The following is an 18,757-nucleotide window of genomic DNA, read 5'->3' on the forward strand; positions in this document are numbered from 1 at the left end:
GCACTGAACCTGTGCACCCGGTATTTGTTTTGTTCAAGGTGTTTTTGAATCATATTGGTATACCTGCACTGAACCTGTGCACCCGGTATTTGTTTTGTTCAAGGTGTTTTTGAATCATATTGGTATACCTGCACTGAACCTGTGCACCCGGTATTTGTTTTGTTCAAGGTGTTTTTGAATCATATTGGTATACCTGCACTGAACCTGTGCACCGGTATTTGTTTTGTTCAAGGTGTTTTTGAATCATATTGGTGTACCTGCACTGAACCTGTGCACCCGGTATTTGTTTTGTGCAAGGTGTTATTGAATCATATTGGTATACCTGCACTGAACCTGTGCACCGGTATTTGTTTTGTTCAAGGTGTTATTGAATCATATTGGTGTACCTGCACTGAACCTGTGCACCCGGTATTTGTTTTGTGCAAGGTGTTTTTGAATCATTTTGGTGTACCTGCACTGAACCTGTGCACCCGGTATTTGTTTTGTTCAAGGTGTTTTTGAATCATATTGGTGTACCTGCACTGAACCTGTGCACCCGGTATTTGTTTTGTTCAAGGTGTTTTTGAATCATATTGGTATACCTGCACTGAACCTGTGCACCCGGTATTTGTTTTGTTCAAGGTGTTTTTGAATCATATTGGTGTACCTGCACTGAACCTGTGCACCCGGTATTTGTTTTGTTCAAGGTGTTTTTGAATCATATTGGTAGACCTGCACTGAACCTGTGCACCCGGTATTTGTTTTGTGCAAGGTGTTTTTGAATCATATTGGTAGACCTACACTGAACCTGTGCACCCGGTATTTGCTTTGTGCAAGGTGTTTTTGAATCATATTGGTATACCTGCACTGAACCTGTGCACCCGGTATTTGTTTTGTTCAAGGTGTTGTTGAATCATATTGGTGTACCTGCACTGAACCTGTGCACCCGGTATTTGTTTTGTTCAAGGTGTTTTTGAATCATATTGGTATACCTGCACTGAACCTGTGCACCCGGTATTTGTTTTGTGCAAGGTGTTTTTGAATCATATTGGTGTACCTGCACTGAACCTGTGCACCCGGTATTTGTTTTGTTCAAGGTGTTTTTGAATCATATTGGTATACCTGCACTGAACCTGTGCACCCGGTATTTGTTTTGTTCAAGGTGTTGTTGAATCATATTGGTATACCTGCACTGAACCTGTGCACCCGGTATTTGTTTTGTTCAAGGTGTTGTTGAATCATATTGGTGTATCTGCACTGAACCTGTGCACCGGTATTTGTTTTGTTCAAGGTGTTGTTGAATCATATTGGTGTATCTGCACTGAACCTGTGCACCCGGTATTTGTTTTGTTCAAGGTGTTGTTGAATCATATTGGTGTACCTGCACTGAACCTGTGCACCCGGTATTTGTTTTGTTCAAGGTGTTTTTGAATCATATTGGTATACCTGCACTGAACCTGTGCACCCGGTATTTGTTTTGTGCAAGGTGTTTTTGAATCATATTGGTGTACCTGCACTGAACCTGTGCACCCGGTATTTGTTTTGTTCAAGGTGTTTTTGAATCATATTGGTGTACCTGCACTGAACCTGTGCGTGTGCATTTTTTAGATCAGAAGTTGAATAATAATAGTGACATTAATAATATTACTAATAATTAATTAAGTATTAATTAATAAACAATAACATTATTATAAAATGTGATTAAAATGTGATTTCTCACTGAAGGCAATTTTGTTATACCAAATATTTCATATAACAGGACATTTGTGTACTTGGGATTTTAAAATTGTCGAAAATCAGTAATGTACTTGCATACTTCAATGTTGGGCTGAGTGGATGGCCTAGAGGTATGAACACTCACCTACCTCTAAGGCCTAAGCTAACTAGCCTGGGTTAGAATTCTGACCCAGCTATAAACTGTCATCCCGGTGTTTCAGGGACAGGTGGTTCAATGTGTGCCGTTCCTCAGATGGACGTCTGCCAGCATCCATTCATTCATTGGTGGACGTTAAAGATGTAGGCGAGCCATCGCCGGCACCATGAACAAATTACTAATTCCTGCTCCGACCAGCAGAGGGCTTGGCATCAGCGGCACAGACACGCCCTCAGCCAATGACGCTCCAGCTGCCTGATACCGCTCAGCTCATTATTTTCCTTCATGGGATGACTGAAGACTGACAATGGAGGAACGATATGGTGGGCCTAGCGGTTAGGGTGCCGGCTTGGGATCCTAGGATCCTGGATTCATAATCCCGGTCGATCGCTGAATTAACACCAGGGGGGTTGACTCAGCCTGTCATCCTCCGAGGTCGGCAAATTGAGTACAGGTTCACTGGTAATTCCCTGTGTGTCGCAAGAGGCGATGAACAGGGTTGGTGGCAGGAAGGGCATCCGGCCATAAAATATTGCTTCAAAAAGGGGACCAAGGTGCCCGAAAAAGGCCAACCCCCACTCTGCAGGGGAAAATGGCCTCGAAAAGATGGTTTTTTACACTTCTTAAATTGCAGGTTTCGTGAGTAATCTCTTGCCAGTTTTAACGATCCCTTTACAGATGACCTGGGCTAGGAATAGGATAGTCTAGACTCTACAGGTATGCGCACTCACCTTTTAGGTGTCTAGCCTGGCTTGGAACCTTGGACCAGCTATAAAACCGTCATCCTGGTGTTTCACAGGCAAGATGATACATCAACGTGTGTGCCGTCCCTCAGATGGACGTTAAACAGGTGTCCCATCTGCTAACATGAGTCATGGACGGTAAAGATCCCACTGTGTCCTTCAGGAGGAAAAGGTGAGCTATCGCCAATTTAGGGTATCTAAATATATATAAAGCTCAGTTGACTTTTTGCTCCACCAAATAACAGCGAAACGGAGTTGAGTAAAAGGCCTTGACACTGGGGCGCACTCTCTCAGGGCGCACTCACTCAGAAACGTGTCACATTCACTCAGAAGCGTGAGCCACTCCCCTTCCTCTCCTGCCTCCCCATCCCCTACCCTTCCCCCCTCCTCTCCCCTCCTCCCTCCCCTTCGCCCCCTCCCGTCCCCTCCCCTTTAAGATATAAATTCTCTGTAAAAGAGCTTCCACTTCTGACTGCTCCCCTTCCCCTCTCCTCCCCCTCCCCCTCCTCTCCTCCCCTCCCCCCGTTCTCCTCCCCTCCCCCGCGTGGCAACGCCGGGTAGTACTTCTGTTAGTCGGTGATAACTCGCTTATTCCTCCACCTGAATGCTGGGAAGGCAACCGCAAACCACCCAGCATAACCCTCGCCAAGAGACAGGTTCAGCAGCACCGACATTGATGATAATGAAACTTTTAAAACTCCATACTTCGTACTAAAAGATGAAGAGATTGTTTATTCTTGCATCAAGCATACCCTCAGTCGAGTAAGAGGTGGTAGTGGGTGAGGGACTACCATTTGCCGGATCTCAGTGAATCCACAAAGGACTTGGAACCTTCTCCAAAACTAGTGTCCATGAACATAAATTCATCATTCATGGGAAAGTTTTATTCCATATTTCACACAACTTCAGTGGATGATGATCGTCCACACCAAGTTTGTAAGTTGTGTACAATTTGGGGGTGAGAAATTGTTTAGAAGGGAAGATTACATGGAGGTGCAGAAATGAACCCTGGAGTCTAGCTTTGTCGTTGTTGATGAAAATTTAAAAAATAATCAATAATCAGGGTAAAGCTCTCTGCATATTTGTCGGTCTCCACGCTTCGAGTCGAGCCACTTTCTGCATGGGAAGATGGCGCGGGTAAATGTCGAGGTATTGATGACTTCGATGTAGTCAAGACACCAACTAGAATTGAGACTTGTGTTGTCGTGCTCAATCCGGACCTGAAATCAAACAAACGGACAAACACACTCAACTGCTGGTCTTTTATCACAACGTATGAAAATACACAATTTCGTGTCTGTCTGTTTGTCTGTCTGTGGCTGATGCATTCAGTCGTTACTTATGCAGTCTCAAGCAAACTTGCCAGAAGGGCTACGGGTCATAGGACAAAGGTTGTAGTTACTCCCCCCGCCCACCTCGCCCCCCACGGGTTTCTGAAGGTGAGGCCAAAGCACATTCTCCATGTAAATATGTACATGTTAGCGCCACTCCAGGTAGTGGTGGAACATGGTATTACAAGTGGCACTGCAGAAGCCTTAATTGTACTTGTAAGAGGTCATCTCTTTATTTTCGCAGTTGCTTAACCCATATTGCTTTAGGATTGACTGCAAAAAATTCCGGAGGATTTCCCATGTTTTCCTGCCTTGGGAAAATGCCATGTTAAGGTGCATCTGCAGCCGATATACAGCAGCTAGCTGGAGGGTCATTGCACGTTATCATAGTGTTTTCCAAACGCCGCTTCTAATAACAAATGGCGGCTGCAGTCAAGCAGCTTGATTTCTCAACATGGAAGGCTAATCCAACTGAGGGTAACTTTTGTTCATTCCCAACGGCTCTAGACAAATACGTATTCATCCTGAGGGAAGCCAGAAACTACCTTGTAAACCACAAGGCCGATCTGTCCAACCAGTCTCCTCCCTCCCAGTGATGGTGTCAAGTCTCCTCCCTCCCAGAAACTGCCTTGTCAAGTCAGTTTCTGATGTATGTTCCTCCTCCATCCCATCCCTAAATTCACATTTCATTACTGCAGACCCTGCCCGAGATAAGGCGGAATGTCTACGCTGTTTTTTTTTACCTGTCTATCTCCATGGTGAGCCACTGGAAGAGGTTGTGTCTCTTGAACCTTCCAGGCATCACCATTAGCCATGACCTCTCCTGGGCTGATCACATAGCAAAGCTTGTCCCCAAAGTCAGCCACAGACTGAGGATCCTCTGTCAATCGAAGTCTTTCGTTCGAAAATCACAGCAAGTCTGTTTACAAGGCCTTTGTCCATAGCTCAATGGAATACTGCTCTCCCCTATTGGCTGGTGCCCGAGCATCACATCTGTCTCATCACATTCTGTCGAATCTAAAGCTCCAAAATTATTGGAATCTCCCACGATGAAGTTGAACCACAAGGTCTGTTGCTGTCGTATCAAAGGCAGGTCGGTGGTGTCTGCGTGTTCTACCGTCAATTCTGCAACATTTCTCCCTCCACTCTCTCACTCCACCGATCCTCCCGAGCAATTCCAGGATGTATGATTTCTTCGAGTAACTCTCTCCTGGTTAATCTCCCCAAATCCAGGCTAACCGGACACCTGAACTCCTTTATTTCTCGCTTCTCTTGTCGATGGAACCACCTTCCAGAATCGGTTTTTCCCCATTCTTCCCTCCAGTGGTTCAAGCAGGCCATGCACCACCACCTTGTCATCCCTCATCTTGACCAATGATCTTTATTACCTCCATTTACCCTTATTAACCCAACCCTCCTTCCTTGCTGATTTCAGGGTTTTTTTCTTTCTCTCACTCTTTCTCGTTCATTTACGCCCTTGTCGGTTGTGTTCAATTGTTGCCCCGCCACCCCACTCTCAATTTAGCTTTGCCCTTCCATGAGCTTTGCTCTTTAGAGAAAATAAATAAATAAAAACAAGTCAAATGTTATGGGGCTTTTTTTGGACAAAGCCATCGCTCTTCAAAATTTGTAGCGACCCTTGTCGAACAATGGGAGGGACTGAGCAGAAATGTCGGATCTGTGAATTGTTTTATAAAACATTGTGAAGGTTATGCCTTGGGATCGTGATATTGTAAAACATTTTTGAGACCACGCCACATGCGGAGTCCCCAATGAAAACGGACGAGTGTACAGCTCGGTCTTTCTTAACTTTCGTGATAAACCTGTCTTGCAGACACGCAATGTTGGCAATTTATAGAGAAGACAATCTTAAATATTGTACGAATGAATGAATGAATGATCGTTTTAAGGTCATTTTCCCCGTTAGAGCGGGGGTTAGCCTTGCGGGCCCCATGACAATCATGGTTCCCTGTTTGAGGCGACGTTTTTACGTACAATTTGTATGGCAGCGCACACTTTGGCCAAAAGTGAGTAAAGTTTCAGGGGCCATTTATAAATTACATTTGGAAATAAGGTGCAATTTTAACACTCCACCTCTCCACTTATGCTCCATACCAAGGAGAAAATGTGCAGAAAAAGGCAATTGTAACTCGGTACTTTCGAGCTCACAATGTATCCCCGTACCATATATATATATTTTTTACAAACCAAGGCTCGTAGTGGAACTGCCACACAACACATATGGATAAACAGACAAATACACGATACACAACACAGGACTGTTAGATGAGAATAAAAACAGCCACTGAGTTTGGGGGAAGTGCCGTCACTCCCTGGAGATGCACCTGACGTCTACTCTAACAACCCCACAGATTTGTTCTCACCTTTGTGAGCTCACCAAGGTCTAAGCACTCAAGATAGAATCGGGAGGTACATCCACGTTCGAAGAGGTTTCGGTACTTGTGACGAAGTGCTCGACGACCCGAATCGCCGTTCATGCCGTACATCGCAATGAAGACATTGGCATCGGTGCCACAGTTCTTGCTGTCACCGGTCACCACCAGCACTTCGTACTTTGCCGGCGCAAGACCATGAGAACGAGATGCAAAACTCAGGATGCGTCGGTGACACAGGAAGCTGTGGCCGTCGTCACGAGAGGCCGAAAGCGACAGGAGGCTGTCACATGGACATATGTACCTGCGGTTTGAGGAGCAAGAACATCCTGATGCTAATAGTATTGGTTACAAAATCAAATCCATTGCATTAGATTAACAACGTAAAGTTTATACAATTTACAAGAATGAACCTTGAGTTGTATTGACGCTTTAAAGTTTACATTCAAGGATAAAGTATAAAAATTCCATCTTTACGCCGCCACCGAAGGTGGATTCAGGTGATGTATTCATCCCGTCTGTCAGGATATCTCCAAAAGGTACGGACGGATTCGGACGACAATTGGTATACAGGTTGGGTGAGTGGCAAGGAAGAGTTGATTCAAGGTTGGAGATCCGAATACGGATCTGGATGTGATAAAAAAATTTAAGCGATTCTTCACATTAGGAGAATGGACAAATACGTGGAATATGGGATTTTAACATGAACCACAGGTTCAGATGTCAACGCTATCCCAACCCGGTGCTCACCGATCATGCTTGTTTATAACTGTTTTACACTCTCCAAGTTAGTGTATAAATAAACAACTCCTCAGCAAATAACTAAGGAAAAAGTCATCCCAGATTACCTTCTGCTGCTGTAAATGCAAGTCCGAGTTTTCCCTCGCAATGTTGCCATTTTATACCGACATCGTCTCCCCACCGATGGAGCACATTATCCTCCCGTTAACTGCCATTATATCTCCCCCAAACCTCCACACTTGTTTCTTTCTTCCTCCCATATTTTCCCTGCCTCTTCCTTCTTTCCAATTCTATACTTCCTGAATTTCACAACGACATTCCGCAAAGCAAGACGGATAGCATTTAACAGCACAGCAAGCTCGCCGGGGGATTAGATCTGAGAAACAGTGCGGACACACACACAAACACCACACAAACACACACTTACAAACACATACACGCTTACAAACACTATCACACATACACTCACAAACACCGACACGCTTACAAACACTCACAAACACAACACACAAACACACACTTACAAACACATACACGCTTACAAACACATACACACATACACTCACAAACACACACATACACGCTTACAAACACTCACAAACACAAACACAACACACAAACACACACTTACAAACACATACACACATACACTCACAAACACACACATACACGCTTACAAACACTATCACACATACACTCACAAACACCGACACGCTTACAAACACTCACAAACACAAACACAACACACAAACACACACTTACAAACACATACACACAAACACACACACACATACACTCACAAACACACACATACACGCTTACAAACACACACACACATACACTCACAAACACACACACACACGCTTACAAACACACACACACACATACACTCACAAACACACACATACACGCTTACAAACACACACACACACATACAATCACAAACACACACATACACGCTTACAAACACTCACAAACACAAACACAAACACCACACAAACACACACTTACAAACACTCACAAACACAAACACACACACAAACACACACACACACACACACACACATACACACACACACACAAACACACACACACATACACACACACACACACACACATACACACACACACACACACACACACACTCACAAACACATGCATGCATACACACACACACACACACACACACACACACACACACACACACACTCAATCACACACACCGATTACAATCCCATTCGGGTAGGCTCATAAGTAGAATGGTTATCAATGGAAAATTGTGAAATTATTTTGCAGATAAGGGACACACGCCATTTCTACTTTGGAGGAAATGTGAACTTTTTGGATAAATTTTACCAAACAAAAACCATGATAAGAGCTCACTTGTTTCCAGATTCCATATTCATGATGATGACCTGGTAAACTTGCCAAAAGGTCTCTGCCTTGGTCGATTTCCGCCTTGGACAGTGTCCAAGTATGATGGATTGCACGTCACCCACATCCTCGGATTCCACCACAAACACGTCATGTCCTCCCCTGATTCACACAACAGATTGGTTCTTACAGATGGTTTACACCAATATTCATACATCTCACATATTTTAACCACGACACCATAAATATGGTCCGAGTTTGTTTGATAAAGAAAATTCATTAATTCATATCATTAATTATCAGCTAGACAAATTATCACCACCTTATAAGTCATTAATGAGCCAGCTGGGTTTTTACTGACAGCCCAATAGGACGTGGCAGTCCTGGCACTCGCTTGGTTTTCACTGACAGCCCAATAGGACGTGGCAGTCCTGGGACTCGCTTGGTTTTTACTGACAGCCCAATAGGACGTGGCAGTCCTGGGACTCGCTTGGTTTTCACTGACAGCCCAATAGGACGTGGCAGTCCTGGGACTCGCTTGGTTTTTACTGACAGCCCAATAGGACGTGGCAGTCCTGGGACTCGCTTGGTTTTTACTGACAGCCCAATAGGACATGGCAGTCCTGGGACTGGCTTGGTTTTTACTGACATCCCAATAGGACGTGGCAGTCCTGGGACTCGCTTGGTTTTTACTGACAGCCCAATAGGACGTGGCAATCCTGGTACTCGCTTGGTTTTTACTGACAGCCCAATAGGACGTGGCAGTCCTGGGACTCGCTTGGTTTTTACTGACAGGCCAATAGGACGTGGCAGTCCTGGGACTCGCTTGGTTTTCACTGACAGCCCAATAAGACGTGGCAGTCCTGGGACTCGCTTGGTTTTTACTGACATCCCAATAGGACGTGGCAGTCCTGGGACTCGCTTGGTTTTCACTGACAGCCCAATAGGACATGGCAGTCCTGGGACTCGCTTGGTTTTTACTGACATCCCAATAGGACGTGGCAGTCCTGGGACTCGCTTGGTTTTTACTGACATCCCAATAGGACATGGCAGTCCTGGGACTCGCTTGGTTTTTACTGACAGCCCAATAGGACATGGCAGTCCTGGGACTCGCTTGGTTTTTACTGACATCCCAATAGGACGTGGCAGTCCTGGGACTCGCTTGGTTTTCACTGACAGCCCAATAGGACGTGGCAGTCCTGGGACTCGCTTGGTTTTCACTGACAGCCCAATAGGACGTGGCAGTCATGGGACTCGCTTGGTTTTCACTGACAGCCCAATAGGACGTGGCAGTCCTGGGACTCGCTTGGTTTGTACTGACAGCCCAATAGGACATGGCAGTCCTGGGACTCGCTGGGTTTTCACTGACAGCCCAATAGGACATGGCAGTCCTGGGACTTGCTTGGTTTTTACTGACAGCCCAATAGGACGTGGCAGTCATGGGACTTGCTTGGTTTTTACTGACAGACCAATAGGACATGGCAGTCCTGGGACTCGCTGGGTTTTCACTGACAGCCCAATAGGACATGGCAGTCCTGGGACTCGCTTGGTTTTTACTGACAGCCCAATAGGACATGGCAGTCATGGGACTCGCTTGGTTTTTACTGGCAGCCCAATAGGACATGGCAGTCATGGGACTCGCTTGGTTTTTACTGACAGCCCAATAGGACGTGGCAGTCATGGGACTCGCTTGGTTTATACTGACAGCCCAATAGGACATGGCAGTCATGGGACTCGCTTGGTTTTTACTGACAGCCCAATAGGACATGGCAGTCATGGGCCTCACTTGGTTTTTACTGACAGCCCAATCGGACATGGGAGTCATGGGACTCGCTTGGTTTTTACTGACAGCCCAATAGGACATGGCAGTCATGGGACTCGCTTGGTTTTTACTGACAGCCCAATAGGACATGGCAGTCATGGGACTTGCTTGGTTTTTACTGACAGCCCAATAGGACATGGCAGTCCTGGGACTCGCTGGGTTTTTACTGACAGCCCAAAAGGACATGGTAGTCATGGGACTCGCTTGGTTTTTACTGACAGCCCAATAGGACATGGCAGTCCTGGGACTCGCTGGGTTTTCACTGACAGCCCAATAGGCCATGGCAGTCCTGGGACTCGCTGAATTTTCACTGACAGCCCAATAGGACGTGGCAGTCATGGGACTCGCTTGGTTTTTACTGACAGCCCAATAGCACATGGCAGTCATGGGACTCGCTTGGTTTTTACTGACAGCCCAATCGGACATGGGAGTCATGGGACTCGCTTGGTTTTTACTGACAGCCCAATAGGACATGGCAGTCATGGGACTCGCTGGGTTTTTACTGACAGCCCAATAGGACATGGCAGTCATGGGACTCGCTTGGTTTTTACTGACAGCCTAATAGGACATGGCAGTCATGGAACTTGCTTGGTTTTTACTGACAGCCCAATTGGACATGGCAGTCATGGGACTCGCTGGGTTTTTACTGACAGCCCAATAGGACATGGCATGGCAGTCATGGGACCAGCTTGGTTCTTATTGACTGCCCAATAGGACATGGCAGTCCTGAGAGTCGCTTGGTTTTTACTGACTGCCCAATTGGACATGGCAGTCATGGGACTCGCTGGGTTTTTACTGACAGCCCAATAGGACATGGCATGGCAGTCATGGGACCAGCTTGGTTCTTATTGACTGCCCAATAGGACAGGGCAGTCCTGGGACTCGCTGGGTTTTTACTGACTGCCCAATAGGACATGGCAGTCATTGGACTCGCTTGGTTTTTACTGACAGCCCAATAGGGCATGGCAGTCATGGGACTCGCTTGGTTTTTACTGACAGCCCAATAGGACATGGCAGTCATGGGACTTGCTTGGTTTTTACTGACAGCCCAATAGGACATGGCAGTCCTGGGACTCGCTGGGTTTTTACTGACAGCCCAATAGGACATGGTAGTCATGGGACTCGCTTGGTTTTTACTGACAGCCCAATAGGACATGGCAGTCCTGGGACTCGCTGGGTTTTCACTGACAGCCCAATAGGCCATGGCAGTGCTGGGACTCGCTGAATTTTCACTGACAGCCCAATAGGACGTGGCAGTCATGGGACTCGCTTGGTTTTTACTGACAGCCCAATAGCACATGGCAGTCATGGGACTCGCTTGGTTTTTACTGACAGCCCAATCGGACATGGGAGTCATGGGACTCGCTTGGTTTTTACTGACAGCCCAATAGGACATGGCAGTCATGGGACTCGCTTGGTTTTTACTGACAGCCCAATAGGACATGGCAGTCATGGGACCAGCTTGGTTCTTATTGACTGCCCAATAGGACATGGCAGTCCTGAGAGTCGCTTGATTTTTACTGACTGCCCAATTGGACATGGCAGTCATGGGCCTCGCTGGGTTTTTACTGACAGCCCAATAGGACATGGCATGGCAGTCATGGGACCAGCTTGGTTCTTATTGACTGCCCAATAGGACATGGCAGTCCTGGGACTCGCTGGGTTTTTACTGACTGCCCAATAGGACATGGCAGTCCTGGGACTCGCTGGGTTTTTACTGACAGCCCAATAGGACATGGCAGTCCTGGGACTCGCTGGGTTTTTACTGACAGCCCAATCGGACATGGGCGTCATGGGACTCGCTGGGTTTTTACTGACAGCCCAATCGGACATGGGCGTCATGGGACTCGCTTGGTTTTTACTGACAGCCCAGTAGGACATGGCAGACATGGGACTAGCTGGGTTTTTACTGACAGCCCAGTAGGACATGGCAGACATGGGACTAGCTGGGTTTTTACTGACAGCCCAATAGGATATGGCAGTCATGGGACTAGCTGGGTTTTCACTGACAGCCCAATAGAACATGGCAGTCCTGGGACTCGCTGGGTTTTTACTGACATGTTACTAGGATTGGGTTTACTTCAGAAAGATCATGGCTGATAGTGAGACCCAGGAGCTTCAATGACTGAACTTCCTCAAGAGGATTGTTAAGAAAGTAGATGAACTCGGCATCCTCCGTCATACAAAGTCCTAGGTTTTTACTGACAGCCCAATAGCACATGGCAGTCCTGGGACTCGCTTGGTTTTTACTGACAGCCCAATAGGACATGGCAGTCCTGGGACTCGCTGGGTTTTTACTGACTGCCAAATAGGACATGGCAGTCATGGGACTCGCTTGGTTTTTACTGACAGCCCAATAGGACATGGCAGTCCTGGGACTCGCTTGGTTTTTACTGACAGCCCAATCGGACATGGCAGTCCTGGGACTTGCTTGGTTTTTACTGACAGCCCAATCGGACATGGCAGTCCTGGGACTTGCTTGGTTTTTACTGACAGCCCAATAGGACATGGCAGTCCTGGGACTCGCTGCGTTTTCACTGACTGCCCAAGAGGACATGGCATTCCTGAGACTCGCTGGGTTTTTACTGACAGCCCAATAGGACATGGCAGTCATGGGACTCGCTTGGTTTTTACTGACAGCCTAATAGGACATGGCAGTCATGGGACTCGCTGGGTTTTTACTGACAGCCCAATAGGACATGGCATGGCAGTCATGGGACCAGCTTGGTTCTTATTGACTGCCCAATAGGACATGGCAGTCCTGAGAGTCGCTTGGTTTTTACTGACTGCCCAATTGGACATGGCAGTCATGGGCCTCGCTGGGTTTTTACTGACAGCCCAAAAGGACATGGCATGGCAGTCATGGGACCAGCTTGGTTCTTATTGACTGCCCAATAGGACATGGCAGTCCTGGGACTCGCTGGGTTTTTACTGACTGCCCAATAGGACATGGCAGTCCTGGGACTCGCTGGGTTTTTACTGACAGCCCAATAGGACATGGCAGTCCTGGGACTCGCTGGGTTTTTACTGACAGCCCAATCGGACATGGGCGTCATGGGACTCGCTTGGTTTTTACTGACAGCCCAGTAGGACATGGCAGACATGGGACTAGCTGGGTTTTTACTGACAGCCCAATAGGATATGGCAGTCATGGGACTAGCTGGGTTTTCACTGACAGCCCAATAGAACATGGCAGTCCTGGGACTCGCTGGGTTTTTACTGACATGTTACTAGGATTGGGTTTACTTCAGAAAGATCATGGCTGATAGTGAGACCCAGGAGCTTCAATGACTGAACTTCCTCAAGAGGATTGTTAAGAAAGTAGATGAACTCGGCATCCTCCGTCATACAAAGTCCTAGGTTTTTACTGACAGCCCAATAGCACATGGCAGTCCTGGGACTCGCTTGGTTTTTACTGACAGCCCAATAGGACATGGCAGTCCTGGGACTCGCTGGGTTTTTACTGACTGCCAAATAGGACATGGCAGTCATGGGACTCGCTTGGTTTTTACTGACAGCCCAATAGGACATGGCAGTCCTGGGACTCGCTTGGTTTTTACTGACAGCCCAATCGGACATGGCAGTCCTGGGACTTGCTTGGTTTTTACTGACAGCCCAATCGGACATGGCAGTCCTGGGACTTGCTTGGTTTTTACTGACAGCCCAATAGGACATGGCCGTCCTGGGACTCGCTGCGTTTTCACTGACTGCCCAAGAGGACATGGCATTCCTGAGACTCGCTGGGTTTTTACTGACAGCCCAATAGGACGTGGCAGTCCTGGGACTTGCTTGGTTTTCACTGACAGCCCAATAAGACGTGGCAGTCCTGGGACTCGCTTGGTTTTTACTGACATCCCAATAGGACGTGGCAGTCCTGGGACTCGCTTGGTTTTCACTGACAGCCCAATAGGACATGGCAGTCCTGGGACTCGCTTGGTTTTTACTGACATCCCAATAGGACGTGGCAGTCCTGGGACTCGCTTGGTTTTTACTGACATCCCAATAGGACATGGCAGTCCTGGGACTCGCTTGGTTTTTACTGACATCCCAATAGGACATGGCAGTCCTGGGACTCGCTTGGTTTTCACTGACATCCCAATAGGACGTGGCAGTCCTGGGACTCGCTTGGTTTTCACTGACAGCGCAATAGGACGTGGCAGTCCTGGGACTCGCTTGGTTTTTACTGACAGCCCAATAGGACATGGCAGTCCTGGGACTCGCTGGGTTTTCACTGACAGCCCAATAGGACATGGCAGTCCTGGGACTTGCTTGGTTTTTACTGACAGCCCAATAGGACGTGGCAGTCATGGGACTTGCTTGGTTTTTACTGACAGACCAATAGGACATGGCAGTCCTGGGACTCGCTGGGTTTTCACTGACAGCCCAATAGGACATGGCAGTCCTGGGACTCGCTTGGTTTTTACTGACAGCCCAATAGGACATGGCAGTCATGGGACTCGCTTGGTTTTTACTGGCAGCCCAATAGGACATGGCAGTCATGGGACTCGCTTGGTTTTTACTGACAGCCCAATAGGACGTAGCAGTCATGGGACTCGCTTGGTTTTTACTGACAGCCCAATAGGACATGGCAGTCATGGGACTCGCTTGGTTTTTACTGACAGCCCAATAGGACATGGCAGTCATGGGACTCACTTGGTTTTTACTGACAGCCCAATCGGACATGGGAGTCATGGGACTCGCTTGGTTTTTAATGACAGCCCAATAGGACATGGCAGTCATGGGACTCGCTTGGTTTTTACTGACAGCCCAATAGGACATGGCAGTCATGGGACTTGCTTGGTTTTTACTGACAGCCCAATAGGACATGGCAGTCCTGGGACTCGCTGGGTTTTTACTGACAGCCCAAAAGGACATGGTAGTCATGGGACTCGCTTGGTTTTTACTGACAGCCCAATAGGACATGGCAGTCCTGGGACACGCTGGGTTTTCACTGACAGCCCAATAGGCCATGGCAGTCCTGGGACTCGCTGAATTTTCACTGACAGCCCAATAGGACGTGGCAGTCATGGGACTCGCTTGGTTTTTACTGACAGCCCAATAGCACATGGCAGTCATGGGACTCGCTTGGTTTTTACTGACAGCCCAATCGGACATGGGAGTCATGGGACTCGCTTGGTTTTTACTGACAGCCCAATAGGACATGGCAGTCATGGGACTCGCTTGGTTTTTACTGACAGCCCAATAGGACATGGCAGTCATGGGACTCGCTTGTTTTTTACTGACAGCCCAATAGGACATGGCAGTCCTGGGACTCGCTGGGTTTTTACTGACAGCCCAATAGGACATGGCAGTCATGGGACTCGCTTGGTTTTTACTGACAGCCTAATAGGACATGGCAGTCATGGGACTTGCTTGGTTTTTACTGACAGCCCAATTGGACATGGCAGTCATGGGACTCGCTGGGTTTTTACTGACAGCCCAATACGACATGGCATGGCAGTCATGGGACCAGCTTGGTTCTTATTGACTGCCCAATAGGACATGGCAGTCCTGAGTGTCGCTTGGTTTTTACTGACTGCCCAATTGGACATGGCAGTCATGGGACTCGCTGGGTTTTTACTGACAGCCCAATAGGACATGGCATGGCAGTCATGGGACCAGCTTGGTTCTTATTGACTGCCCAATAGGACATGGCAGTCCTGGGACTCGATGGGTTTTTACTGACTGCCCAATAGGACATGGCAGTCATGGGACTCGCTTGGTTTTTACTGACAGCCCAATAGGGCATGGCAGTCATGGGACTCGCTTGGTTTTTACTGACAGCCCAATAGGACATGGCAGTCATGGGACTTGCTTGGTTTTTACTGACAGCCCAATAGGACATGGCAGTCCTGGGACTCGCTGGGTTTTTACTGACAGCCCAATAGGACATGGTAGTCATGGGACTCGCTTGGTTTTTACTGACATCCCAATAGGACGTGGCAGTCCTGGGACTCGCTTGGTTTTCACTGACAGCCCAATAGGACATGGCAGTCCTGGGACTCGCTTGGTTTTTACTGACATCCCAATAGGACGTGGCAGTCCTGGGACTCGCTTGGTTTTTACTGACATCCCAATAGGACATGGCAGTCCTGGGACTCGCTTGGTTTTTACTGACATCCCAATAGGACATGGCAGTCCTGGGACTCGCTTGGTTTTTACTGACATCCCAATAGGACGTGGCAGTCCTGGGACTCGCTTGGTTTTCACTGACAGCGCAATAGGACGTGGCAGTCCTGGGACTCGCTTGGTTTTCACTGACAGCCCAATAGGACGTGGCAGTCCTGGGACTCGCTTGGTTTTTACTGACAGCCCAATAGGACATGGCAGTCCTGGCACTCGCTGGGTTTTCACTGACAGCCCAATAGGACATGGCAGTCCTGGGACTTGCTTGGTTTTTACTGACAGCCCAATAGGACGTGGCAGTCATGAGACTTGCTTGGTTTTTACTGACAGACCAATAGGACATGGCAGTCCTGGGACTCGCTGGGTTTTCACTGACAGCCCAATAGGACATGGCAGTCCTGGGACTCGCTTGGTTTTTACTGACAGCCCAATAGGACATGGCAGTCATGGGACTCGCTTGGTTTTTACTGGCAGCCCAATAGGACATGGCAGTCATGGGACTCGCTTGGTTTTTACTGACAGCCCAATAGGACGTAGCAGTCATGGGACTCGCTTGGTTTTTACTGACAGCCCAATAGGACATGGCAGTCATGGGACTCGCTTGGTTTTTACTGACAGCCCAATAGGACATGGCAGTCATGGGACTCACTTGGTTTTTACTGACAGCCCAATCGGACATGGGAGTCATGGGACTCGCTTGGTTTTTAATGACAGCCCAATAGGACATGGCAGTCATGGGACTCGCTTGGTTTTTACTGACAGCCCAATAGGACATGGCAGTCATGGGACTTGCTTGGTTTTTACTGACAGCCCAATAGGACATGGCAGTCCTGGGACTCGCTGGGTTTTTACTGACAGCCCAAAAGGACATGGTAGTCATGGGACTCGCTTGGTTTTTACTGACAGCCCAATAGGACATGGCAGTCCTGGGACACGCTGGGTTTTCACTGACAGCCCAATAGGCCATGGCAGTCCTGGGACTCGCTGAATTTTCACTGACAGCCCAATAGGACGTGGCAGTCATGGGACTCGCTTGGTTTTTACTGACAGCCCAATAGCACATGGCAGTCATGGGACTCGCTTGGTTTTTACTGACAGCCCAATCAGACATGGGAGTCATGGGACTCGCTTGGTTTTTACTGACAGCCCAATAGGACATGGCAGTCATGGGACTCGCTTGGTTTTTACTGACAGCCCAATAGGACATGGCAGTCATGGGACTCGCTTGTTTTTTACTGACAGCCCAATAGGACATGGCAGTCCTGGGACTCGCTGGGTTTTTACTGACAGCCCAATAGGACATGGCAGTCATGGGACTCGCTTGGTTTTTACTGACAGCCTAATAGGACATGGCAGTCATGGGACTTGCTTGGTTTTTACTGACAGCCCAATTGGACATGGCAGTCATGGGACTCGCTGGGTTTTTACTGACAGCCCAATAGGACATGGCATGGCAGTCATGGGACCAGCTTGGTTCTTATTGACTGCCCAATAGGACATGGCAGTCCTGAGTGTCGCTTGGTTTTTACTGACTGCCCAATTGGACATGGCAGTCATGGGACTCGCTGGGTTTTTACTGACAGCCCAATAGGACATGGCATGGCAGTCATGGGACCAGCTTGGTTCTTATTGACTGCCCAATAGGACATGGCAGTCCTGGGACTCGCTGGGTTTTTACTGACTGCCCAATAGGACATGGCAGTCATGGGACTCGCTTGGTTTTTACTGACAGCCCAATAGGGCATGGCAGTCATGGGACTCGCTTGGTTTTTACTGACAGCCCAATAGGACATGGCAGTCATGGGACTTGCTTGGTTTTTACTGACAGCCCAATAGGACATGGCAGTCCTGGGACTCGCTGGGTTTTTACTGACAGCCCAATAGGACATGGTAGTCATGGGACTCGCTTGGTTTTTACTGACAGCCCAATAGGACATGGCAGTCCTGGGACTCGCTGGGTTTTCACTGACAGCCCAATAGGCCATGGCAGTGCTGGGACTCGCTGAATTTTCACTGACAGCCCAATAGGACGTGGCAGTCATGGGACTCGCTTGGTTTTTACTGACAGCCCAAGAGCACATGGCAGTCATGGGACTCGCTTGGTTTTTACTGACAGCCCAATCGGACATGGGAGTCATGGGACTCGCTTGGTTTTTACTGACAGCCCAATAGGACATGGCAGTCATGGGACTCGCTTGGTTTTTACTAACAGCCCAATAGGACATGGCAGTCATGGGACTCGCTTGTTTTTTACTGACAGCCCAATAGGACATGGCAGTCCTGGGACTCGCTGGGTTTTTACTAACAGCCCAATAGGACATGGCAGTCATGGGACTCGCTTTGTTTTTACTGACAGCCTAATAGGACATGGCAGT

The 18,757-nt window shown here is 48.0% G+C and overlaps 1 protein-coding gene across 1 annotated transcript in view; it reads right to left on the minus strand.

The window, feature by feature from the left end:
* Nucleotides 1-3,299: 3,299 nt before the first annotated feature.
* The window catches only part of LOXHD1 (lipoxygenase homology PLAT domains 1), a 181,154-nt gene continuing 165,696 nt past the window's right edge, over nt 3,300-18,757 (minus strand). Inside the window, exons 40-42 of the mRNA XM_068108949.2 lie at nt 8,444-8,596; nt 6,311-6,623; nt 3,300-3,815 (exon numbers count right to left, since the gene is read on the minus strand). Coding sequence (XP_067965050.2) covers nt 3,648-3,815; nt 6,311-6,623; nt 8,444-8,596 — 634 coding nt within the window. The 3' untranslated portion in view covers nt 3,300-3,647. The remainder of the gene's footprint in view (nt 3,816-6,310; nt 6,624-8,443; nt 8,597-18,757) is intronic.

This window comes from Myxine glutinosa, chromosome 2 (genome assembly GCF_964187855.1).
Source record: "Myxine glutinosa chromosome 2, kmMyxGlut1.1, whole genome shotgun sequence".
Classification (NCBI taxonomy): domain Eukaryota; kingdom Metazoa; phylum Chordata; class Myxini; order Myxiniformes; family Myxinidae; genus Myxine; species Myxine glutinosa.